Consider the following 26,725-nt stretch of genomic DNA (forward strand, 5'->3'; position numbering starts at 1 on the left):
TGCACACCAATAAAACTGCACAAGAAGAAACATGCCAGCTTCTATTTATTTTCATTTGCTGTGTTCTGCAGTTTAGGAAAAAAAGGCTGTAGCAGTAGAGTTTTGTTAAAGCTGAAGGTAAATTTTGGAAGTTTTCATTTAAGAATTCAAAATAATTTTCTTTTTCAAAATGGCTTTGATTCAAAGCACGGATGTGAATGGAAAAAGTTACAGAAGTGTTTCAGAACCTGAAAATAGGGAAGACTGGAACAAACATGAAGTCATCTATGGATAATGATCTCCAAATATAAATTCCTACACTCAGTCTTTTGGTAAGACTTTGATGTGTGCTGTGGTTAAAAAGAGAGTTGAAAGAAAGGACAAAAAAGAGGTAGGTTCTTTAGTTGCATGTATGTGCAAACTCATCATTACAAAATTTTAGTTCAGTTATAAAAGCTGGTCTAAAACACTGGCACAAATTTTTACAAAGTTTCCATCTCATGTTTTCATAAGGGTTCAGATTCACTAAAGAATTTCTGATCCTGTGAACAATTCCAAATATTAACCTCGTTTTACTGACAACAGGCGCACAAAGTATGTACCAGGCATGACCTAGCAAGCCAGGGAGAAAGACTGGAGAAGAAAACTCTGTCTGCTCTTCTCACATCCACTTTTTCGACATACATGAGGACAATCTTTCCTGCCTTAATCACTTGCAAATTGATGGCAAAAATACAAATATTTGAAAAACAATTCACTACTTAAAAAACCAACCAAAATGGAGTAAGAAGAGACAATATGACCTTGTTCACCTACACTACACTGCATCTCTACTTAGTCAGCTTCTTATAGCTAGTAAATATATGTTAGCACATTTACAACTTTTGAGCAAAGAGGCTGAAATCCAGTCTTTAAATAGCTGAGTTATTTGTTAAGTCCAGAGAAACACTCACCTAAAAAAAAAAAAAAAATAAAAAATGCAGGTAATCATTGAACACAAGTGCCATGATAGCAAATACATTTGTAAGATTTTTTTTATCTTGGGTTGGTCACTGAAGGTGTCAGAGTCCTACTGACATTGGACAACTGGTTGCTCATTTAACTGAATTTTCTGAATTAACAGAACAGCAGAAATGCAAAAATACACAGCAATGTATTACTCCAGAATTTTAATGGGGGGGAAAAATAAAAAAAAAAAAAAGAGATCTTATTTAGCTGATCCTGCATGTGAACTCTTCTTGTTCTTCAACCAGCCTAGTTTTAGGGTCTAACTGGCTTGCAACTCAACAGAAACAACTAGGGAGTATTGGCATGAGCTGCTATAGAAATACAGTTGAACCATTAATTGTAACTAATCATGTATTGTTTATGAAATCTTTACAGTCACTTGGAAGAATTCCTAGCTGTAGCAATTCTCAATTCTTACAGAATATGTTTAATACAACAGCAGTAAAGAATGAATTAAATTTCATTCACATAGTGTAAAGAAAGAGAGAAGCAGGTATTATTAATCCTAATTTTCCAGATGGGAAATTGCAGCACAGAAAAATGCAATGTCATGCTCAAGATCACAGAGAGAGAACTGTAATTTTAACTTAAAGGTTCTGATGTAAATCTGCCCTGCTCAATACAGTTGACTGCTGTTCTTGAAAGTACTAAAGACTGACAAACACAGCTTTTACTGAGCACTTCAGAAAATCTACATTTTCAGAAGCAAACTGACCTATATTTCAACCATGAAAACTAATGTAAACATTAGAAGCCATACTTACATATGTTATTAAGCATCTAGTAATATTTTTAAAAACCAGGACACATAACCAGAGGGTCCTTCTTTCTTGGTGTCTCTTTAAAACTCGTTACCTTGCCCTTTCCCATAAAGCCACTGTTTCCTCTTGCCCTTGCAGACACACACAGCCTGTTTGCAAGCACTGCGCAAGCAAGACCGAAGACTTGCTAGGATTAATGCTCTGGGAATATTTCACGTGAGGAATACAGAAATATACCCAAGAAGAGATTTTTGGAAGAGTTCCAGAAGTGTCTATCTAAGGTAATATGCGCCAAATCTAAAGGATTTCCGTTTGTCCTTCCTTCCTCCCTCCATGCAAAAACCTTGCGAAGGCGTTAAGGAGCATAAAATTACTTTGCGATATTTAAGAGGCATTCTTAACACTGCTGCTTCAGCCACCAGCCAAACAAAACTTTTCTTTCGCCATTAACGTACCACTCGTCTCATAACTGTTACAACCTGCACTTGCAGCCAGGGACCAGTAACACTTACTGTGCGTTGCAAGTATGACCCTCTCAGAATTAAATGCTACCCAACCTGCATTTTCAGTTTGCAGCAAATTAACAATAAAAGTATCAGGAAGTCCTACACTTCTGAAACAACTTACTAAAAATATCTTATCCCACCAGAGAAAATAGCAACACGAACTTGCTCATCAGTTTACAGTAACGTACTTTCCCCAACACAAAAAGTGCCGGCGATACCAACAGTACAGAGAGATGTTCATCTTGATGTATGCAGATGATTAAAACAAAAAACCCATTATAGACTAAATTTTGGCTGCAAATATGCTGATGTCTGCTGGAAGCATCTTTGCAACCTCCTGTGGAGAGAGTTGTGATTTTCACCTGTATAACCTGGATCTGAATCTAAAACCCTATTCCTCTACACCATCACCCCCCACACCCCCCCAAAAAGTTACTGGAAAAGGAGCTTGCTGAGATCAACAGAAACATGCCCACCAGGCAACTGTATACACATTTAAAGTAGCTAAAATAATAGATTATGATAAAAATATAAACACCTTTTCTGATCAAATTAAAGCACTATTAAAAGGAAAGAGACATACAAAGAATTACCTCCATTCTTGCTGAAAGATACGTAGTCAGAACAAGACAAACTGCACGCTTCGAGCCGTTAAGAAAAAGAAGAGCAAGCGAATGAATAGCTTTCGGATGAATCCAAATAGTTTTTGTTTCTCTGCTGCAGTTTCACCACTCCCACAGGGTAATTTCTATGTTCACTTTATAACGAAAGCAAAGTACAGGTCAGAGTAAGAAAGGGAGGAGACCAAAAAAACTCCACTGTATTAGTCAAAGTTTGTCATTCTTGCTATCTTGTTTTTAAATGGGGGAAACAGGGCTGATGTGACAAAAGGGGAATTAGAGGGGTGTTCTGCTTATGCTTAATTAACCAGAAGCTCGGTTCATCTGCATTTTGTATGATCTGATTGGTAAAAGCAGGAAGCAAGAAAACCTTTCAAGTGCATGATTTATGGAAAGATTATCACATGACTAAAAGGCACAGAACAAGAAGGGCCAAATTCAGCTTTCACTTACATCAACGTAGATCTCTTATAACTGTTGCCTTTGACAGATTTATTCCGTTCAAAACAGAATAAAATATTTGGTCTCCATAAAGACATAAAGCCATTTTGAAATCAGAATTTAGCCTCTGCTTTTCAAACACAGCACTGGTTTCAGGTCTGTTCAATGCAGAATTTCTGTACCGGGCAAGAACCGCATGATGTATTCATAGGGTATTTTTAAATACATTTCTGCCCCCTCTTCTCTATCACTCTGTCTCCAAACAATCCAGCTACCCCTTGCTGATCTACACCCTCTTGTTCACTAACACACTCCTATGTTTTAAAAATCTATTGTAAAAACTTAAAAGGCAGGACAGTCTGCAAGTGCACTGGAAACGCTCTCTCGCGTTTCATAAAGGAAGTTAATGAAAGCGTACAATCACTTTATTATTTGGGGAACAAAATACGAGGATATAACGTCCAGGAAGGTATGGAAATTTTTGTTCAAATGAGAATGAGAAACGGTAATGCTCTGGTTTTTGCTCTGTTGCCAGCAATTAAGTCTCTATTTCCATGAAAAGCTGGTGTATTAGATGAGCTACAGGCAATTTTTTTTCTGTCTCTCATGCATGGACTTTTACACTAAAAAAGGAAAGTGTTAGAGGTGAAAGAAATACTGAAGAGGAATTTTTACTAGGATGCTACCTGAGGGCCAAGGAAAAATTGGAAGTAACAAAAGGGATAAGAAACTAGGAGCACACATTATGGAAGATAGTGAAACAGAACTATCCTAGCAGAGGCGGCATTTTTTTTCAGCGATGGCCTCAAAGCACAGCTGTCCCTTGAGTAGCTTGCTCGGATGGCAAAAGGTTAAAAGCACCGAGGAAAACCTGAATCATCTGACCTAAAAATGGAAAAGGGGAGAGAAAAAAAGACTTTGTGGTACAAGCTCACTTTTAATATGATGCCCTCTTTTAAATATTGAAGGATTCTACTCCCTTTTGACAAACACTTGGTAAAACACACACATTATGTGTGCAGACAGTAGAACCATAATGGCAATTCATTTTATTAGGCTGGAGTCAGAAGCCTCATCTGTGTTTCACACACCGCAGCAGCAATCTACAAATCAACAAGGTGAATTTTATACGTGGATTTTTGTGGTACTATCAAGTGTTTCCATAGCATGCAACTTTATTGGTATGTTTAAAAATGACACACAGATCCAATTATGACACTGGCATTGAATAAAAAAAAAATAATAAAATGTTAAAAAGCCAATTATCACATAATTTTGTGTTGTCTGAACAGTATGGCACAGTCTAAAGAGAACACAGGACATGCTCCATGTAAATAGCTGAGCAATAATGTATGTAGTTAAAAATATGGCTAGTGGTCCATGAAGTGGTTTTTGATAGTCTTTAAATACAAGATCCTCAGTATTTTCCTGTACTTCAACCGTCAAATCTGTCTCTAGCGTGTGTGGCAGCAACGCCAAGAAAGATTCAAAACAAGATAAAAATAATAATAAAAAAAAGTGTTTATCATACTGTCCAGGAAGTGGTTCTGTTTGAGAAATCCTGAACAAAAGTGAGTGCTGATTTATAAACCTGTCTTCACTGGAGTAACTCAAGCATCCTTAAGCATATGCAGTGAATAGGATATAGCATTCATGTATACAAAACACCTTCTGGGAGACTTTGCATTCATACAACAGTGACTAGATTACTGGTGAGTTAGCTGTTATCAGGATTGAGTTTATTTTACTCAGCTACAGGTGCCAAAAATTACAGGCTTACTTTAAACTATATTTTTGAGCAGCTGTCAAAGAGAGGCAACTGCTTATGGTAAATCTTGTTAAATTCCTTAGGAATAAAAATTTACATGAACATCAGAAAGAAACAGCTTTGCAGGTCAGCATGACAGTGAAGCAAACTTCTAAATTCCCTTAGGCAAAAGCTACTTTCTCCAACTGGAATGCAGAGTTTCCCAAAAAGAGATCTTGGCATGAAAAAATCTCAAACCTGTTGCTCTCAGTCTCTTGCTAATTAACTCAAAAGTTACTGGCAGACTGGAGATGAAGAAGGGTAATGGAGTCACATACTCACACAGATGGAATTCAAGTGAACTAAACAGAAAAGGATTAAGGAGAGTATGGAGTAAAAACTTGAGAAGCAGTTCTGAAGAACACAAGTTGTATGCAAAGATGCCGTGTCCCTGAACAACATGGCTGCGGGTAAGAGCACAACCGATCTCCGTGCAACATTATGTGTTACCAACAACAGTCAGGAACACTCGCTGGAGATGCAATGAGCTGTGCTTCAGGTCATCCCTAAGGATTCTGGCAGAACATGTGAAAAACAGCAGTATTGATACACAAGGTAACCAACCATCTCATTCTGTACAAATACACTAATACTTCTGGCTTATTAAAAATATTTGGTGGTTTGGTTTTTTGTTTTATTTTTTGTTCAGCACCTTTCAAATGCTGTATGTTTCACAAAACTCTGGCAGAAATTAAACTAGAGAAAAAACCAAAACAAGTGACATGACTGCTGCTGGAGTCCAGAATCCCAGTCTTCCACAATCATCTTCTTATAAATCAAAACCCTTTAAAAAAAGATAATAAAGATCTGAATGATCTAAAAACAATATATTTCTAAAAACATGATGTTCTTCATTCAGAGTGAAGACAACTCAGAGCTGTTTTGAGTTATGGAAAGAATTGAAAGCAGCCAGAGACCTACAAGGGATTGTGCGTATCCATCAGGGAACCATGTATCTGATGCTGCCAACCCGTCTTTGTGCCACAAATAAGTAATGGCAAAGATGTTCTTTGAACATTTGAATTCCATCATTCATCTCCTCAGGGTCCCCACCAAAAATTGCGGAAGAAAAGCAAATCTAAAAAATTCTTTCTAGGTTGATTACACACAGGAATATGAGAAATAAACGCATGCCTGTCTACTGGTTCATTCAAGATGTACGCCAGACAGGAGGTATTAGTCACTCTTCTGAGCACAATATTAGGATGTTGACTGCAGCCAGTCAAAGACCGACGCTTAAGAATGGAGCCATCAAATTAGTTTCCTGGTCAAAATTCACAATCAGAAGAGAGATTTCTCAGAGGGAGGGTTAAACATGGAAAGAGAGGAGAAGAAACTGAGACTTGGAAGGTGACTGTGCCTCAAAGTTTAATTGTCATATAATTCCTCCAGAGGAAAGGGAGTGTTTCTGCATGACACAGCCAGCAAAACATGCAGGAGTCACATCCTGGTAAAGGGTTGCAGCTCCAGCATATTTGACCTTGGAAGACAGCTTTATGCATAGGAACACTGGCCAGGTGAAGATAAAGGGGAAGAATGCAAAGCAAAGGGAAAAGGATTTATTTCCAGGAAGGTATTAGGAAGATACTGCCCTTCTTGTGGGAGAGGGCTTATGTCTGGATCCCCAACACACATCTCAAAGGTTGAGCCAAGCAGGCTTCGTCAGTCTTCTGAAAGTCCAGGGACAACCCTCATCCTCATTTAAGTGGTGCTGTCAGGCTGAAGACCACAGTTTAGCTGCATCACCAAGAGTAAGCATACTTACGTTAACCACCTCTCAGGCCTTGGCAAACCCCAACAAGAGCAGTGAATTAAAGATAATCTTTCTATAACCTCCATGCTGCAGGACTACCTGCTGTTTCTGGGGACTGAGGTACACCTGAACTGCCATTCCTTCTATGGTTCCCCCTCACTTCTGTCCACCCTGTCCCCCTTCCCACTCAGAGGGAATACTGCAAACCAAATTAGTTTAATAAGCCATTTCTATGCATAATACTGCTTCAGATTATATATCCATTACAGCGTCTTCAAATGAATCTGAGGATAGATTTGACTCACTTTGCAAAATCTGACTCATGCTTCATGGGTATGGAAAAAGCAGTTTGCAGAGTTGACTCCTGTAGGCTGTAAACTCTTGAATCTCACTGTAGTTTTATTTAAGCAACAGCCATGTTACCAGACCTCTAGTTCTCTATGCATCTTGAGGACTGGAGCAGAAAACAGGGAGAAAACAGTTAAGCACAAAATGCTTGAGTTAAAATAGTTACCTTTTGCTAAGGCAGGAGCACATGGTGTACATATTTTTTTGAGGAAGAAGCTAAATATGTTTTAAAAAAAGGTATGTTTCATTTTGCTAGAGATAAGTTTCACACTCAAAGTCAGACTCAGAAATCAAGCCAGTATTAGATGTTTGCTTAGCCAGTTTAGCTTCTGGATACAAAGGCCAAACTTTCCTATTATGCAAGTTTTATAAGATTATACCTCCTTTGATTTCTGAGGAACTACTTACCTATTGTGAATCTGGATGGGCTCCTGTGAAGTTGCACTATCTGTACGCAAGAACCACCAAACCTGTTCAAACTAATTACGTGATGGGAAAGCTACCCTCTTCATTCTTTTTACTGGTGCTCTTGGTTATTGTCTAGGTTCCCCTCTGATGGGATTTACACTTGCAGATTTTACACAGCGACTGTGCAAATACTGGAGCTCCAACAGCTAACAACAAACCATATGAAGTCTTTTGCATTTTCAAATATATACTTCCCTAAAGGATGGCATTCCATTTAAGAGCGGCTCATTCAAAATGATACAGACGATTCATAATGTCTGTATAAACATCAGATCCATTCTACGGACATACTCAAAGGCCACTACGACATGAGCTGCTTCTGAGAATCAAAGTTACATTCATGTTTCCTCTGAAAGCAGCACCTACTTAAGTAAACAAAGCATTATTTTACTTGAAATTATTTTCACTGAACTGCTAATTTGCAATTCATTGTAAACTCACAACCTCAAAATGCTTCATAATGCAAAGAATCTTCCAAGGAGGCAGATTCATTTATTGAAGAGGACTAAAAGAGAAAATATGTTCAAGATCAGTGCTAGACACCTGGTTCTGTTGTGCCAGTGGATTTGAGAGGTTTTACATCAGATGCGAAAGATGTCCAGAAAATGTCAACATCGTTCAATAGCAGCACTGTGTCTTGAGAATGCAAGTTCAGCTTCTTTCTAGCACTTTCATGGCCCAAGAGAGGAAGAGTGATCCAAAGAAGATACGTGAATCCAGCTTGCAAACTCACACAGAATGCTAGTTATTAGCCAAACCCCTTCATCAGCCCTCTGGTTACCTACAGGGGTTACTGAGAAAATACAGCCAGACTCCTCTCACGAGCACACAGACAAAAGGTAAGCAGCAACAGTAATGACATGCAATAAGGCAAATTCTGGTTAGACCTAAGGAAAAAGAAACACCTTCACTATGAAAACACTGGAAGATGGGAACAGAAGGGTTATCAACTCTGTTCTTAGAAGATTTTCAAGTAGTAAAGGCCCTTAGCAGCTTGACGTAAATTCTAAATCAGTCTTACTCTGAGCAGGAGGTTGAACTGGATTGCCTAAAGAGTCAAGCCCAGTTTAGCACTAGCATGATTTAATGAGACAATGCAGCCTGCTTCAAAAACATATGCTACAGTGCCATGCTCTAGCTGCAAGACACCTGTGAAACAGCAGTACAGCTATGTCCCAACTAAGCACCAGGCACAGTTGTGCAGATGGAGTGCAGTTACACACTGTCCTCCAGACCTAAAGGCTTCTGTCACTTCTCTCAGGTTGTACTTCCCCACTGACTGCTATTACCTTAGCACTCTGCACTACCAAAAAAGGTGGGAGATTCGGGTCCTGCATGGTTTGGATTCCCCCAAGGCAAGCCATTCTAAGAAAACAGAAAACATTTGGAAGAATTTGATTGGGAACAGTTGTTGTTATGCAAGGCTTATGGATGGGGAACAATAGGTTCCTGCCAGCTAACTCACCTGCCTGAACAATGATATGCATCATACCAGCTGAAGAACATCCTTCCAAGAGGATTTTCTTCCATAGAAACACCACCTCTTCTCACAAAATCATCTACAGTAATTACTAAAATTAGTCAACAATTCCCCAGAAGTCACAAGTTGCAGTCTAAAACTAGAGCCGCTCAAAAAACTCCCAAACATAACAAGTTTTACACAGCAAAACACTGATTGTCATGGAAATGTGCCTATTTTACCAAAATGCTCTATAAAAGGCAACAAGATTGGCCAGCAGACCAGTCTGTCCAGCTTCCTGCCAGGCTGCCTGCCAGCCCTAGGGTGGATACTCAAAGCTCCCTAATTTAAAAAATAAAAATCAGATATGAGAAGGCTCTCACAGGATGGGGATTCTGCTTCCTGTAGCTCTCTAATTAAAATAAATCCTGTATAGGTGTGTGTGTCAGGAAGGACAGGGATGCCTCCACTACCATACAACAAGAATGGCTTCTCAACAACAGATAAGTTTAAGAAAATTTGTTGTATTTCAAAAGACAGATGCCATTGCTAACAGCACAGGAGTGAATGGATGAGACATCTCTGCACAAATCTGTGAGAGGGAAGACAATAGCAAAGAAATCCAAACATCAAGACAACAAATTAGAGGTGGGGAATCCCTGTCTTATCCCTTCTGCCATATGTATGTAGCTATTGTATTTAATTAAAATAAATTACAGCTAGCTTGTATACATACTGCAGGGCTTTTAACAGCCCTGAACTGAAAGACAGTGACGCTCCGTAGCCATCCTTCAGGAGTACACTCTCTCTGTGTTTCTAGATGTGGAATATAGATGCTCTGTCGCAGTACAGTTGCAGCAAGGCTGACAGATCAGTGCAGAACAAAAAGCCCAAACAGTTCTGCTTTTATACTATTTACTTCCTCAGCTCTGTATGTGGGATTCTTGCCAGGATGCTGGTAACGTTAACAGAGAATGCAAAGCTGCACATCAGTGTGTCGGGCTGTTTCTACGCAAAGATGTTTCATTGGATAGTTGTTTCTTTTAAGCGTGGTGATTTAACTCCACTGAACTAAACTATTTCTGCAATACTTGGCTGTGCAAGAAGGATGCATTTTCCTGGTTAACCACTGCATCCACAGAGTTTAATGCCTGCTTGAATTCACTTCTTGCATTCGCAACAGTAGCAGCATCTCAGCATGAGAACTCTCTGCACAGAGATTCATACTTGCTGTGCCACACAACACCGTCCATTGCTGCTGGGTAATGGCAGTTTGGTATGGGTACATCAGCCCTTCACGTCTGAGGGCCAGAAGGTGATGAGGTGTTCAGGAATGCTGCTGAAGTGCTGTGCCACAGGACCCGATGATGATGATGAAGAGTACATTAACAGCCTGACAGTGTGCTTTCTGGTGATACAAACTGTGTTTCTGTCATCATCAGGCTATAGATAAGCCACCCATACATGATGCTACCATGCCCCTAACAGAATTAGAGACGCAATGTACCCAACAGTACTCTCGATTTGAAGCTGTTCAGTGGATGTTTGGACAAAAGAAAGGATCAGTTAAATCCTACTTTAAGCAGCTGCAGAGTATCAGTCAATCAATACCATTTGGAAAAAAAAAAATTCTATTTATTCTTCTCTTTGGGAAGGCATGAGTGAGGAGGAAAAGGATTTTAAGTAAGCTTATAGAAGTCCATAATAAATACTAATTCAAGATTTTGAAGTGCTTTACCAACGGCAAGTAAAACATACACATCTCTGACAGGAGAAATGAAGCAACAAAATGCAAAGCATCTTGTCCAAGCTTACGCAACAGATGAAAAGTACAAACAGAATACGGATCTCCAAGCTCCATGTCTGTGTCCTATTACCCTTTTATTTAAAAAAACCCCTCTATCTTATTTTGCACTACAACAAGGTTTTCCACATAGTTTTAAGTGTTAATTCTGAGCTCCATATCCATAGATTTTTTTCTGACGTGGTATCATCTCACCCATTATCTCTTCCTCTATACACATACAATATAAAAGAGATTTAGAAAAGAGAGAAAAAAAAAAGAAAGTCCTAAATTTTAATCTAAAGGCAAATTCTTTTTCACATGGACATACTGAATACAGGTTTGAACTAGCACTCATTCTTGATCTTAGGAGGAGAGAAAATACTGCTTGGAAACTGTAGGAAAATTGAAAGTGTTCAGATGCTACTCAATGTATATATTTAATATGTTCTGATTTCCTGCAATAATGTGATGCATAGTGTGTTTTATGTATTATTATTATGTATTTTTATGTGTTTATGTATTATTATGTATCAGCTGTATATACACTTTACTGCCAGCAGAGATGAAACAAACAAATATCCAAATGCTGACAAACCCACCACATAATGTTACACTTCTGAAGGGAACGATAAGGATGAAGACAATTTTTAAGAGCATCCCTTTAACAACAAATTTATTTTTCTTACACATGCATTCGGTAGCTTAGACGCAGACAGCTTTGCACTTACAAGTAGAGCAGTGGGTGGCAGGCCTCTTGAGAATTTACATAGCTTAATACAGTAGCATCCAGAGACAGCTAGCTGTAAATGAGCTAGATTGGGTATCAGAAGTAGTACGCGTGCCATCTGCACTGTGCTTTGCTCAGACTAATATATCTGGCTTTCCAACGACACTAAATAGATTGGGCAGAGCCTATCACACTGAAGAGCGTATGATATGGCTTCTGGTGCCTTTGTTGGCCACAGAGTTTTTGAAAACATCCTTGGGTTCTGGTCCTTGCTCTGCTGTATACCTGTCACGGTACCTTTACACCCCAAGTGCTCTCCCTAAAGCTCATCTCCCCCATCAAAGTTAAGAGTAACAACACCCATAATTTCTTAAAGCAAGCTTCAAATTGGATAGTTGTTTGTATGCAAGGCAACATTAAGTACTTCATTTTCAAAGCCATCTTGGGTATTTAAACTCTTACATTACACAGAAGGTACTGATATACATCTAAACTCGTAAAACAGACTGGAAATCTCCGTGATTATTTGTGACAGATATAACCACCAAGATGTGAACTTCCTCTCTGTTCCTTCCTCTGTTCTACCTTGTCCTGTCACTGGGAGGCTGGTTCCATATGGAGAAAACCATCTGCCTCAGACAACTTCAGTCTCATCCAGAGCTTGCCCCATCCAGCAGGATTACAAGACACTGCAGACAGTGGAATACCAGTGGAAGAAACCCAGAGGACCATCCACATTGACCACTCACATAGCAATCACCCTACTAAAAAGGACAAACAGCTCTCCTCCTGGAAGGCTGACAGAGCTGGTTGTCATTTTCCAGCCTGAGCAGTTAGTCTAGTCCTCCAAGCCGGTGAGCTAAGAAGGATATTCAGCGAAGAAAGGGCATGTCTCATGACAACACAGCAGCCAGGATGAAGGGGGAAAAGGGAAGAAGCATTTCCTCTACAGAAGACAAGACAGACTTCAGTCTCATAGAAGAGGTGCTGAAAGACTAGAAGGAAGTGCATTTCAGGCATGTTCATCACTTCACGTACCTGTAATGATTCCATGTTTTAAAGAATAAAATCCTTTTTTTTCTTTTCATATGAAGTTACATTTTTTCCCACTACCTTCATGCAAGACTCAAAGCCCAAAGCAAATGGACCTGTGTGATATAAATATGATACCTAAAACTGCAGGCTCAAGAAGGCTGTGATTTCCGAGCTGGAAGTGAATGGGCTGTACTGCCTCCATCCCTCAGAAGAGTGAATGTTAGGAGCAGTGACTTATCTCTGTCCATCACATGCTGGCTTATACACAGGTGGGACTTGATGACTAAGGCTACTCACAAACACTTGGTGTCTTTGCAAGTGAAAATGGGTTGTGATACTGCACATCAGAGGAGTTCACAGCAACATCAGAGAATTCTTTTTCTAGCCAAGGGCCAAGGCTTTTAAACATTTAGCAAGCCATGTCCATATGTTAATAAACGTGTCAGTACTGTTCTATATTAATGTGAATAAATAATGTGGTAGTAGACTATATAAAACAGTTGTGAGTCATATATAACCTTTCGGATATAGGCTCCCACCCCTGAGCTATAGAAACTAGCCTCAGTTAGGGAAAAATAAAATCTCAATAATGTCTAATAATGATTTGTTATTCTCAGAGTTCCATGTTAGGAAAAAGGATTACCAATGCACAAGTATTTATATAATCAACAAGATATTTTTTCACCTAGCATTTCCACAGAAAGAGGTTTAAAAAGACGAGTACCCCATCCTCTGCCTGATGCTCACTCTTTCCAGCACCAAGAGACAAACATGGCTGCAGCTGATACAGGTAGAAACAGTGCATTTAACATCCTGCATTCCTCCATTACTCTGTGTGTGTCTGTCTGCAGATTTATTTGCCTAGGAGAATTCAGGAAGACAGAGTAAGCACCACTGCAACATAGACAACTAAATGATCTCTGAATTTACATTTTCGGCTTGCAAACAGGTGAAAGGTGAATTTCTGGGTAAACTCTGGATCTTAGATATCTAAAAAGGTCTGAAAGCAAGTGCTTTTATCTTGCTTTACGAGCAAATTGAAGAAAGAAAAAAAAATGAGAAGGTTTTGCTGCTAGGTGTCTTCCAATTTCAAACACTAGAAGTCTTCAGAAAACTGCAGCTTTGGAGTATCAGACAAACTCTGATTAACAGAGAGAGCACAGGTGAGAAAGGCAAGAACACATCCTATTTACCACTTAGCTTGGGAATGTATAAAGCCAGCTCTTGTGAATACAGATGCACATATTCCAGGTTGATACATCACCTCTTTTTTTTTTTCAGTTTTAGCAGCTGTATTACTATGGGAAAGGGTGAAAAAGAAGATGGAAGAGTCCTGCTCCCTGGGGCTTCCTGCACCCTAGAATATGGCTGCAGAGGGAGAATCCAAGACTGACTGATAGCCCATCGTTTAGCCCAATGAAGTGCAGTGAGCAACACATATCGCTCCAGCACACAGCTCCTATTCATGTGGCACAAGAGGAGTACTCCTACAAAGTGCACATAAAAATTTCTCAGTGTTAATGGTGGTGCCAGAGTTTTGTGTATGAAGCCATCATACCACAGATACAACTCATAAAATGGAAATCTGATAACTAGCCTTAGCATGCTCCTCTCTTTGCAAAGCACACATTGAACTTACAGGTACTTTCATAACTGACAAAAATTAAAAGTGCTCTTTTAAAAATAAGTTGTGTTTTTATGTTTCTAAGTCATCTAGAAGACAGCACTGTCAAACAGAGAGTTTCTTTTTGAATACCCACTGCCTGTGTTAATGGCTACTTCACACACATCCAATAACACTGACCTCTTTGTGGTTTGTCTCCTTTGATGCCATACATGTTAGTGGACCTTCTCAGAAGAAAACAGATACCTGAAGAGGAAAATGGCTTTCTTTACTGTTGCTGCCTGTGCTTTTCTCTTCAAACCCTCCTCATCATTCACCTCCCTCAGCCATCAGACTGAATGGCAATATGCTTCATGACACCTGTTTGCTCACACATGTGCAAGGAGTGGGCTGTCTCATGAGGTCAGATATTAGGCTTTTACTGCTGAAGAGTCAAAATATTAATATATATCATTGCATCTGAAGTCTGAAGTAGATATGGTACCCTCACTTCACAGGCATGAGTGACAAACACAACTGACAAAGTGACTTTGTGGAAGGTACACGAGTTAGCAGATCTTCGACTGCCAACAAATGCTTGTCATCATCTGGTCCATTTACTGGACCACCCTCCATCTTCACACAACAACCAACCAACAATTCAGACAAGACTATGGCAGCCAATACTTCTACCAACCCTAAAAACATCTGTGTGCATGCACACACACATATGTAAAATGGTCCCCAATATTACCTTTTCTTCTGTAAGATATTAACTGGAAGGAATATGCTGACATGACACAATGTACCCTTGTCAAGATCCTACAGAGCAGAAGTAATCTTTTAGCCCACCTTTTAAGTGCAGAGGTTATTCTCTATCATGACTAGCCATATCTATGAATATAACAGCTATTTTGGATCACTTTACGGTACAACGTTGAAAACCCTAAGGTTTATGCCTTGCAGTAAAAGCATCTGATTAAAATGCACAGTTTAAATGGAAGTATCTCTGTTTGGCAGGTGAGGCCAGTAAGAATACAAGGTTCCCTTTTCCAAAACAAAGGTAAGAGCAGATTTAATACACTAATCTGCTATAAATCTTGGGGGAATTGCAAAGCTTTATTTCCTATCCTGAGGTAGGAAAGAGAATCTCAGATCCCAAAGCCTGCTATTTTAAAGGAAATGTCCATGGAAGAACTAACCCCGGAACTTACCGCTTCCCTCAGTGTAGAACAACCTAGATGTCCAACTAGAAAAACATCGAAGAGAGAAAACAACAGTATTTCAGAAAGTTATAAATTGTAAGATCAACAGATTCCGTCTCTCCCGGTATAACCTGGTGTTTTTACCTGGAGCTCCAGCTGTGCAGAAAGTTTTGGCAAAAACACATCTCCCTTTCCCTTACACACATGATGTTCCAGATGAACCACCTAATGGATTGCCTTGGAAACCTAATACACAGAACTCCTTACAGGCTCTTGGCAGAAATCCTTTCTTACCTGCTCCCAATAAACAATGCCCAATTTTAACAGCCTTTTCCAGTTGTCAGAAAGCCACACAGATTATATAATGCGTGGCCACCCTCCAGAGATCAACAGACCAGGTATCACAACTTAATCACCCTTGCATGCCTGACCATTCATTAAATTACAACCTACCTCAAGGACCACACCATTCATTTTGGAGTTGTCCTGCACGTGGTCCTGCAATTTCTGAAAGGTACTCTGATGACAAACCCAAAGGAATACAAGCTGGTAACACAACGGACCAAATACTGAAGTAGCTCACTGTTGCTGCAGTTTACACATGTCGTAAGAACCCAACAACTACGAATGGCACTCACTGTATAGAAGGAAGGTGTTAACAACTAGACTGGATGAATCTTTTCTTATTGTACCATCGTTTACGCCAAAAAACTTCGTGTGCACACTGCACCATCCCCTAGCCTCATGTGCAAATGGATAGGGAAGTTAAGTCTTTGATCATTTCATTCATGTTTTTGATATGAATTTTGAGACAGATTTTTTTTTTTTTTTTTTTTAAATGAAGAGCTGCATTACACGACACCACAGCTTTTATTCTTTACCTGGCTAGACATTTCTCAATGTAGTTTAGCATGACACTCTAATAGAAAACTTTCTGTAAATTACCAAGAGAGAAATCAGGATAGTAGGGAGCATCGGACAATAGCAGTTTGCCAGAACAAACGTTGGCGATTTCATTGATTATCACTTCCAGCACTAACTACACGTATTGCAGGGAAAAAGCTGACCTGGTTAAGGACTTTTCCATTTCTAACTATTATCTCTGAGGGAGTGTGCTAAGGAAACAATTGTCCTACTGAATCATTTCAAGAATTTTACAGCCAAGAAGATTTATTACCATAAAACAGGTCTTGGAAACAAGAATATTTGAGGAGACTCAATAGCTATTAAATCAGTGTGGAAAACATGATGCTGAAGGAATTGCATATGCCTGACACATGTTCTACGACTTTTTTTTTTTTAATAGAAAGTGTCTATAAAAAGCAAGTCTGTAGAATTACTTAAACTTCTCAGACAAAAAAGAGACACAGGTATAAATTAAAATGACATTGATATAAGTAATAGAAAAATTATAAATAAAGTACCACACAAAGGCTGTTTGACAAACTGGAGTCATCAATAATTTCAAAACCTATGCGTTAAGAACATACTCATCCCTTAGTAAGCAAGCCGCGACACATTTTGCAGACTTATAGATATTTTAAAGTTGAGTCAACAATACATAGAAAACTTCACGCAGTCTTTTAATGAGTCCACTTGTTAGCCGGTGTGAAACCAAATTCAGAATAATCTTGGGTTTTGTTATTACAACTGCAATGTAGATGTTGTTATCACACAGTACATGCTCTGTTTAAGACAGTTAAAAGCATCTATCTTTAAAATTTGCCATTGTCTTCTACAAGTGAATCAGAAAGATGATCTGTAAGGCTTGCTATCTATAATACCACTGAAAAACATCCTGCTTTCTTGACCAAAATGGAAAAAAACTCCTGTGCTAAACCATAAATACATACAGTACTCTCAAGTAAATGGTTTTAATATATTCAAAAATACTCAGTCAAAAATACAGCAGCTTTAAAGTAAGGTTAAAGCCTTTCTTACACCAACTGGTATTAGAGAGAATACTAACAAGCTCTGGGGCCCAAAAACCCTTTCCAGCCTTTCTTGCGCTCCTGCAGGTTCATCCGATTCTTCAGATTTTATCAGAAACACTCTAAGAAGAGATAAAGCCTTTCCCTACAAAAGCCTCCTCTCCGCATCCTTGGACCATCACTGCTACAACAACAGTAATATGCAATTACATGACACAATCTTGAACTATTTTATGCCTTGCACAGTGATGAGAAAGGGAGAGAAATGATCTACCTAATGCAACTCACCCTGAACCACATGGCTTGAAACCAGGGAACTAAGAACGGCTCTATGAACTGCATATGCTACACTCACAGTCAAAGAAATGAGGAAAACTAGTTGCCTTTTTAATTAAATGGATGTCTTGGAGAACAACTGGCCTACAGTATTATAGAAGAGGAAAATGAACATTCTTCCTTGACTTACTTTTTGGATTGTCCTGGTTCACTTGTACAACTCAGTCACCATTTCTTCTTCTGCAATACAACAAAGAAAAGACAAATTCTGTTAAAAAAAAGAAGTATTCGCTTGAACTGAAGTTTCTCATTTTATCGTTAATTAATGCTTGAAGCTTACTGTTTGCTTTTAGTCAGCACTGGGAAAATATTTCCATCGTTCATTTCTGTTTCTCTGATTTTGATTGCCAGACTATTTCTGTTACATGAAACTGCTCTATCAAGATGAACTGTGGAGACTGCCTTGTGATTTGAGCATAACACTGAAGAATTCCAAATTTTATTGCAGAGCTTACCAAAGAAATTCCTCATAGCCATAGAGAAAGTGAAGAAATGTAAAGAAGGATTTAATTGCCCAAAGACAGGTATGTAGTTAGACTCTATGACTGTTCCTTGTTGCCTTCCAGCACCTACTTCAGAAAGGCAATGACTTTCCCTTGGTCTCGGGTCATATCTGCTAGCCCTATGTTTCAGGCACCCCAAGATACTTCAATGGGCATTGAATACAAATGGGTTGGCTATTATGTCCTGCTCTGTGCTTTGGATTCAAATCTGTAAAAACAGAGAAAGTATATCCATTCCTTACCGGGAATTCATTATTGTTTGTAAAGCATTTTGAAGTTTAAAACAAAAAAGCAAGCAACCAAAAAAACAAATCCAAAAAATCTACTAAGTAGAATTATGAGAGTATTGTCCTTAAAAAGAATGCTCTACTGCTACATTCTCTGTTTAGCCACATAATTAGTAAACCTTTAGCAGAAGCAGCAAAAAATTCCTCATTCCCTTACTATGCCAAGTAGTGACCTGGAAGAACTATTCAAACCTCCATAAAGAACTAGTATGCTCCAGATAATGGAATAACTAAATAACAGGGGACGTACTGGAAAATGAAGTACAGAGACATCTCATCACTCAAGGTTAGCACTGTTCTTGTTCTGCTGAAAACAGTAATTTGCAAGGGGGGGGGGGGGGGGGGGGGGGAGAAAAAACAAAAAGATGGAAAGAGGAAGGCACCAGTCAGAAAGAATCCTGACTCTGGCTACGGTTTACAGCCAGGAGATAAAGCAACAAGTAAATGCCAACATGGATTTGCCAACCTGCTCAACTTCCCTTTCCAACAACCTAGAGAGCTGTGAGATACAGAGAAGGTGCAGTAATCATCACAGGCACCTGAGCGTGTTAGTTTTCACACCATGTCATACCGTTTTCTCCTAAATCAATAAAGGAAGTATGGTATTCATAAACATGCTGTAGAATTGGATGGAAAAACACATCCAAAGAATAAAACTATTAATTGTTCAAAACAGTGACCACATATTGATCTTAGTATGTGGTATCCAACCTTCAGCATCAGAAAAAAACCAATGCATTCCAAAGGAAACAGAGTATCACATTAATTCAGAGAACTATGCATAAGAAGTGTTTTCTGAATCTTAATCAACTAAACTTCTAAAATCTCAATATGAAATAAATACATGTATCATTAGGAGCTATGAAATCATTTCATTCCTTTAAAAGGGACACCGTTAAACTTCAAGCTATTTAATTTAGCAAACAACAATAGAGCTTTATGAAGCGTGTTTTTCACTAATGACCTGGCCACTGTTTTTGTTGTGCTTGCCTCTAAAATGCACAGCCAGTATTTGTGGTTTTAAAAAAATGACATTTCTTTTCTCAAAATGTTGTTGTGAAGGAAAAAAACAATCCAGAAAAAATTAAACTCAGAGTACAATCAAATATACAAAGGAAAACCACACAAGTACAGATTTCATCATACTCCTCCAGATTTTAAATAGATCAACATATTTTGGAGATGGGTGTGATTTTATGCTAGCTATGCCCCTTTAAAATTGGCAACTACATTTAATTCAGTGGCTTCTCATTCCAAATTCCAAACTCCAGTTGAAAATAGATCTCACAATGGAGTCTTACAGCTGAATATACTCTAGGGGAAAATTATTTCCTTTAATTTATTCCAAATTCATTTGCATGACAGTATATCATTAGTATACACAAAAAAATATGTATTATACCAACAGAGGAAAATTCTGTTCAGTTAAAAGAAACTCACATCCACCAGTGAGATGAGCTTGAAATTTAAAGCACAAACCTGTTGTTTTGTTTCTTAAAAAACAAAAACACCCAGACAGAGCTATTAGTAGTCCAGATCATAATTTGTTTAGATACCATGTGATCTGAACAAAAAACAACACAAATATGATTTCTTACCTACCAGATATCTCCTAAATAGCTAAAAAGCGCCACATGGACAACCTAGTGTAGACTAAAAATAACTGATGTAACACAACTTTCTGAAAACGACTCAAGTACAAAGAGAGGTCTTCCTACCTTACTGATTAACAACAAATAAAGGAAGAGGAAAGGAAACACATACTCACTTTGTAACTCCATCATCAACCTTGTTGTCCTGGAAACAATTCTTCTGCAAGAGAAGTACTTAACTACTAAAACATCTTCTGCTACTACTTTCCCCCCCCTTCTCTGCAGTGCTCTCAATGTTTGATAAACAGCCAGTAACAAATCTTTCTCATAAAATGGCATAGAAATTGGATCTCTTGCTCTCAGAAGAAAATATATCATTCCACTTGAGTATGTAGCACTTGCAGGAACATCAGGTTTGCATGAAGCCTTTGGAAAAGATTATAATTTTGTTGTTGTTGTTAAAATGACCCACTAACTGAACCTTTCATTTTAGGAATGTGTAGTGCTGGTAAAAGGTAACTGCCGATTTGATAGCAGCACATTTTTCCAAGGGAACAGAGTGAGAAATCTCAGACTACAGTCCATAGACACAAAAACGCACAGCATGCTCTGTCAGAACAGCTCAGCCCTCACTCATAGGTGGTAAACAGCCCTAAAGACATACAGATGGGAGCCCCATACATAAAAAGATTTGCTGTATGGCTTCCTCTCTTGACACATGGGCTATTCCTGGACTTACCATGAGCTTCTTCCGTCCACTGAACTCACCGAGAAAAGTTAAATCAAGGACCCAGCTCTACCCTGAATATAATTAATGTTCCCAAATACTCGATCAATGAAATGTTTACTGCTTCCCCAAACACCGTCACAGAAGTCAGCTTGAGGGTCCTGCTCACCTCATTTTACAAGAAGCTGTAAATGTTAACCCCATCCCTGCCTGCAGGCAGCCACCTGCCCCATAGGAAAGGTTATCCACATATGCAGGACAGAAACACTGAGCATGACTGACCACCATGCCAATCAACATGGATGGCTCTTACTATTGAATATAACTGGATTCCTTTTTTCAATTCCAGGAAGGACTTCATACAGATTGATTCTTAGGACAACAAACAGGACAAATAACTTCTGCTGCTTCTGCTGAAGAATGAACATAAACCAGCAAACCTACAGAGTGAATTCAGCCTGCCTTATTCAGGTGCCTAAGTATTTGGGGTGAGAGTCCCCTCTTGCTGCTGAATACCTCTGTGGGAGTGCAAAAAGGTTATAAACCACAAAAAAAAAAAAAAAAAAAATCCCTATTTCTCACTTTATGGTTAGTGTATGTGTTTGGAAGGGAACAGAACTTTCAAACCCAGTTCTTGGCAATGGGTACTAGGTTGCTGGCCACAAAGAAATAAAAAAAAAAAAAAAAACACCAAACAAAAAAAACCCACAACCCCCCCCCCCCAAACTCCCACAGTCTTAAGAGCAGAACTTTGATTGTCTCTCATTCCCAAAAGAAAGCCCTGTACACCAAGCTGGAGTAACCCATCTGGGATCAGAAATCTTAGCAACTCCTGACTTCAGAGCAACAGCTACCTAATCCACAAACCAGGTTATGGACTGTCCTCTGGACCACAGATTAGCCACAGCAGCAGGCGGTACCCATATGGTCAGGCTAGCTTTCCTAGCCCCAGAACAGGGTAGCCGCATCCCAGCTGTCTGTCAGAACCAGTCCCTGCACCATGCAGATGATGCCCAAGCACTGTCTGGAAGAGTGCTGGTCGGCACAGGCTAAAACTGTGCCAGGGACTGTGCTACCAGTTTAACAAGATGAATTACAATGTCCCAGTACCCAGAGCCATCCATGCCCTTCTCTTCTTAGTTCAGAATCATTCCTTTTGAAACAGTTCTCTCTGTGCTTCTACTAGAAAATAAAACTTATTTTAGCTTTTATATGAAAAAAAAGCTGGTTTTAGAAATCAGACTTACCTAGGAAACAGCAGGTTTGTTTCAGACCACGACCTTTCACTCCACATTTGCCCATACATTGATCTTTTTGCTACACAACCCGTTTGTGTCAGACACAGCAATTTGGCCTTACCTAAATCAGTTCAATACACTGCAATAAACATAAACATACTTACTGAAACACTTGTAAATTCTTATTTTTTAAACTATCAACTTTTTGAGTAAATTTGGCTCTGACCCTGTCAGTTAGCATGTCCATGCATACTGTTTTAAATTAAAATGCCAGAGTCCATACTGCTCTCCGATTGGAAAAATCACAATACGCTCCATTTTCAAATGAGAGTTGTTAATTACCAAATTATTTCCCCAGCGTGTCCAAAAGGTTTTTGATTCCTTCAAAAGACCCACGATTAAATACAATTATGCTCAGCCATTTATTCAGTGTGGTCTTATTTATTATCATCACTCTGGTAAGAATGAGGCCTGCATTTTCCCTCGACTTCCTCCAACTTTCAATGTATTTACAAGGTCTTTTCATGTTATCTGTTAATGCTAGTTATCCATCTTTTCATACCTTAGATTTTATATTAACCCTATCTGATATATATTAATTTTGAATTGTGTGTTCTTGTTTCTACTTTTCAAACGACTTATTTAACATATGAACATGACACACAGCTCTACTTTGTTTTTCCTTTTCTCTTGTGCTTTTATTCTAGATGCTTTGTTAACCCTCAGGTCTCCACGTATCCTCTTACTCCTTTGAGTATCTCCTCAAGAGATCATACACTTAGTAGCTAAAGTTAGCTGCAATCCCAATTAATTGGGATCTGGAGTTGCTACCAATAAACTACCACCACTAACAAATCTAAAATCTGAACCTCACAGAGTCTTGAACTGTCTCTGCAAAATGCCACGAACATTTATCAGCAGAACCTATCACACAATAAGGCTTATAATTTCTCATCTCCTCCACTAAGGATCCAAATCCCTAGGCAGCATTTACGGCACAGGCTCAATAATCATTACAAGTATGTGTCATCAAGTAGGCAGTCAACGTCTACAAAAGCCTGTCTTAACGCGTCAAAAATTCAGGGGTTTTGAGCATGCTATCCCTCATACCAAGCACAATAAAATTCAGTGGTGGAGACAGAGGAGGAAGGTATTTGGAAACTTGGTACATGCATGTAAATTTAAGATTATGAAAACTGTGGTGCCTTACACTAGCAGCAGTGTTGCATGTGTTACAAACACTGAATTCTCTCAAACTGTTTCCAGTAAATGTAACTTTTTTCCCCCTCAGCATTAGAAATTCCCTATGTTTAATATAAACCTTTATATTCTGCACTTTCTCGTTCAAAACAGGACCAGGTTTACCAGCCATCTTTTAAGAGTGTTTAGACCCTCCCTCTGCTCTGGTACAGAAGTATACTGTATCTCAGGCTGGAAAAACGTTTTGTTCTCCAGATTTCTTCTTCTTATTTCAGGCAAAAATTCCAAACCATAGCAAAGTTTTTGCCTTCTGCTGCCACTGAATACCAGTTGCTGCACAAGTAAAACATAAAAAGGCTGAAGTAATGATTTTAAAACAGCTACTTTTTTATATCTATGATTTTTAGTTTTCAGTAGAGCTGAGTATGTTATGGGTGGGAAATTAAGGCACAGAGTGATGCAACCACAACCACAAAGTAGGGCAGTGGCAACAACAGAAGAAAAAACCTCTAAAACCTGCGGGACTGTGAAAGCATAATAATGCTGTTCTACCCTTCATACAAACTAAAAAAAATAACCACCACAATAAAACAGAACTCTGATGATTATTTTTAGCCAATAACGCTTCAAAATATGTAATAAACTTGTTACAAATAACTTCTAAAACATTTGCTGGTTACTTGAGGCTATTTTTCATTTTACCGATTCACTGTAATGTCCATTACCATACAAAATTATACCAGTTTTTTCCAAAGAGATATTTCCAGTGAAGTCAGTGGGTATTCAACAAGGCCAGGACTATCATATAAATAGAAATCAGAAAATAGTATTTCCATAAGAAATCACTCAGGTTTATTGGATTAACAGGCACTTACAAGTGACTCACACTGACACAGCCAATAGTAATCCAATCTATTTGTGATAGAAACAAATTCAAAGGAAACCTTAAATTTAGAAATTCACCTCTGTGGATTCTCACACAGTTGGTTTTATTATATGAAATCACAGTAGCTGTTCTCTCCAAACGAGATGACAAATAAATTAAAAGCTGAATTTTAGTCTTTTTTTTTTTTATACCATGCATGCAGTATGTTCTTAACAGTAGCAGCTGCCACACTGAGCACAATTAGGGCAGGATAAGAGGGCCCTGAGTGGAAGCACCGTGTGGAACACAGCAATTCTCCTGTCCCACGATCCTGCATGCAATGTTGTGCCAAAAGGAGTGGGAAGAAGAAAAGCCACTAAGCCACCTCACTACACTTTCCTTGGGAAAATTAAGGTAGATTGTTAGATCTATGATGGCAATCATCATGATTTCTTCTGCCTGTACAGTGGTTTCCATTTCCAATTTGGCATTTCTTGGGGAAATATGACTTGTCTCTAGGGGACATTACTAAATCTTAATATACACTGAGGTGTTCTGGCACAGACAACTGAACTATCGATGCTTTACTGAAATCCTGAAGGATGCGTTCACAGTTCTCACACCTCCTTTAAAACAGGGCAGCAAGCAGGGAGGCTGTGACTGGTATGTAGCTTATTTCTATAAATACTCCTTCGCAGCAATTAAAGAATTTGTTCTTTGATACAATACCTCTCAATATTGCCGTGAAGAACAGTCTTTAAAAAAAATGTATTATTAAATATCCCATGTGAAAAGAAAGTTGCAAATATAAGCAAAGGTGACACCGGCCAGAGCATGGGGTCATGCACTAGGGACCTGGAATTGGACTGTTACCTTTATCACCAATTACTGTAAAACCTGTAATCAAATACTACTTGTTTGTAAGAGTATTGGAAAGCCACCGATCTTCTGCCATCCTTAAAGCAAAGACACTGATCTGTACAGAGTTGTAAATCACTGAGTGTACAGATGAAAACTCATCTCTAAGAACCAGCTGGCCACTACCGAGGCCAACAAAAGCTTACCAAATACAGATTTCAAGGCTGAAGTGACTGTTGTTATTTAGAGAACTGCTGTCAGCTCTCACCTGTACCACCTAGTTACGTTAGATCAAGGACAACAGTACATATGAAGTGCATCATAGGCAAGAGGCTCATCCTTGGGTTTTTATGCACACTTTCCTTCATCCATACATGCCCACTCTTAACAAATTTCCATTAATGGCTACTCTACAATCCTAAAAAGCAGTATGTTATAGCCTTGGGGTAACTAAATTACAGTGATTTATGTTGAAGCTAAAAATCAGAGTGAAAACTAGGCATGTTACTTTCACCACAATAAAGATACTCCCTCAGAGAGCCCCTGCACAGCCTAATATTTAATAAAGCTTACCATACTCTTCATCTCCTGTGAATTTGGTCATGACCACCTGGGGCCTTGCCCAAGGACACTCAGAATAAAGGTCAAAAATTAGCCAGTAGTCAAAAACGTTGATTATATGGAACAGTTTTAATGTACTGCAACCTATGGAATGTCAGACAGAAAGGGACGTGGATCTTAGCATGAAGGAGCGCATAATAGATGACAACTGAAACAGCAAAGTGCAAGGGGGCAATGCACAATTTGGTTTGTTTGAAAGACAAGGTTAAGAAATCCCATTTTCTGTTGCAATGAATTGGGTTTTGAAAGCATGACCTCCCTGCCCTTGTGCATTTTTCAGATTTGTTTTTTGAGAAATTCTAGCCTCTACATTACAGCAAAATGCTGTAAAATTTTCGAATAGCTAGATTTTGTGCTAACCCTAATTCGTAATCATTCTGGCCTTGCAACCATGGTGTGAAATTTACTGAGCTAGACAGCTGGGAAGGGGTGGGTGTGAAGAGTGGGGGTGGTGTTGGGTTTTTTTATTATTATTGCACTTCTGGTGTTCAACCCTTCGGAAGTCTGTAAGGATGAAGAAGATGCTTTTACTTACAGACATTTGGTCAGATTCTAAAAGCATCTGCACCTTCATTTGCAATGAAGGAATTCATCTCTCTTCAAATTTACTTTGGTGACCAAAATACATAAATATATATCCAGCCCATAGCCCTGAGTAAGATAAAAAGCTGCGCTGCTCAGAAAATTGTTTTGTCCATGGAAGGTTGTCTATAATGATTTTTATCTCACGAAAACCCTTTAAAAGATACCTACTGAGAAATGCTTTATAATGAAACCTATAAAGAAAACTCCCTGAGCCCACAGTATTATTACAAAATTAAACCTTAACTATAGTTCTAGGAAAGGATCACCAGTTTTTCCACGTAAACCTGTGGCAATTTTTGACTGAAGCCCTCAACCCTACCTACCCATGCCTAAATTTCGTACTTCATTTCCTATCCCAAATCAGTCACAACAGCAAGATGGTTTATTCTCTGTAATTTTCAGATCTCAGTCAAACCCAACATCAAACATAATTCTGGATGGTGGAACTTGGCTGGGGACTGAAAAAAGAAAAAAAC

The 26,725-nt window shown here is 38.8% G+C and overlaps 1 protein-coding gene across 11 annotated transcripts in view; it reads right to left on the minus strand.

The window, feature by feature from the left end:
- LOC128142922 (uncharacterized) overlaps positions 1–26,725 on the minus strand; it is a 162,633-nt gene that overhangs the window by 81,154 nt on the left and 54,754 nt on the right. For 7 of the 11 annotated variants that reach the window (XR_008235564.1, XR_008235561.1, XR_008235558.1 and 4 more), the window contains one exon: positions 17,904–17,953. The exons of 2 other annotated variants lie outside the window; for them this stretch is intronic. Coding sequence is in view for 1 of the 9 variants with exons in the window: in XM_052789635.1 (XP_052645595.1) it covers positions 23,587–23,653 (67 nt within the window). In the remaining 8 variants the exon portion in view is untranslated. Of the gene's footprint in view, positions 1–7,182; positions 7,330–17,903; positions 17,954–23,245; positions 23,654–26,725 lie in introns of those variants that run through there. 2 more of the 11 variants (XR_008235563.1, XM_052789635.1) reach the window with 2 other exon arrangements.

This window comes from Harpia harpyja, chromosome 6, assembly GCF_026419915.1.
Source record: "Harpia harpyja isolate bHarHar1 chromosome 6, bHarHar1 primary haplotype, whole genome shotgun sequence".
Lineage (NCBI taxonomy): Eukaryota > Metazoa > Chordata > Aves > Accipitriformes > Accipitridae > Harpia > Harpia harpyja.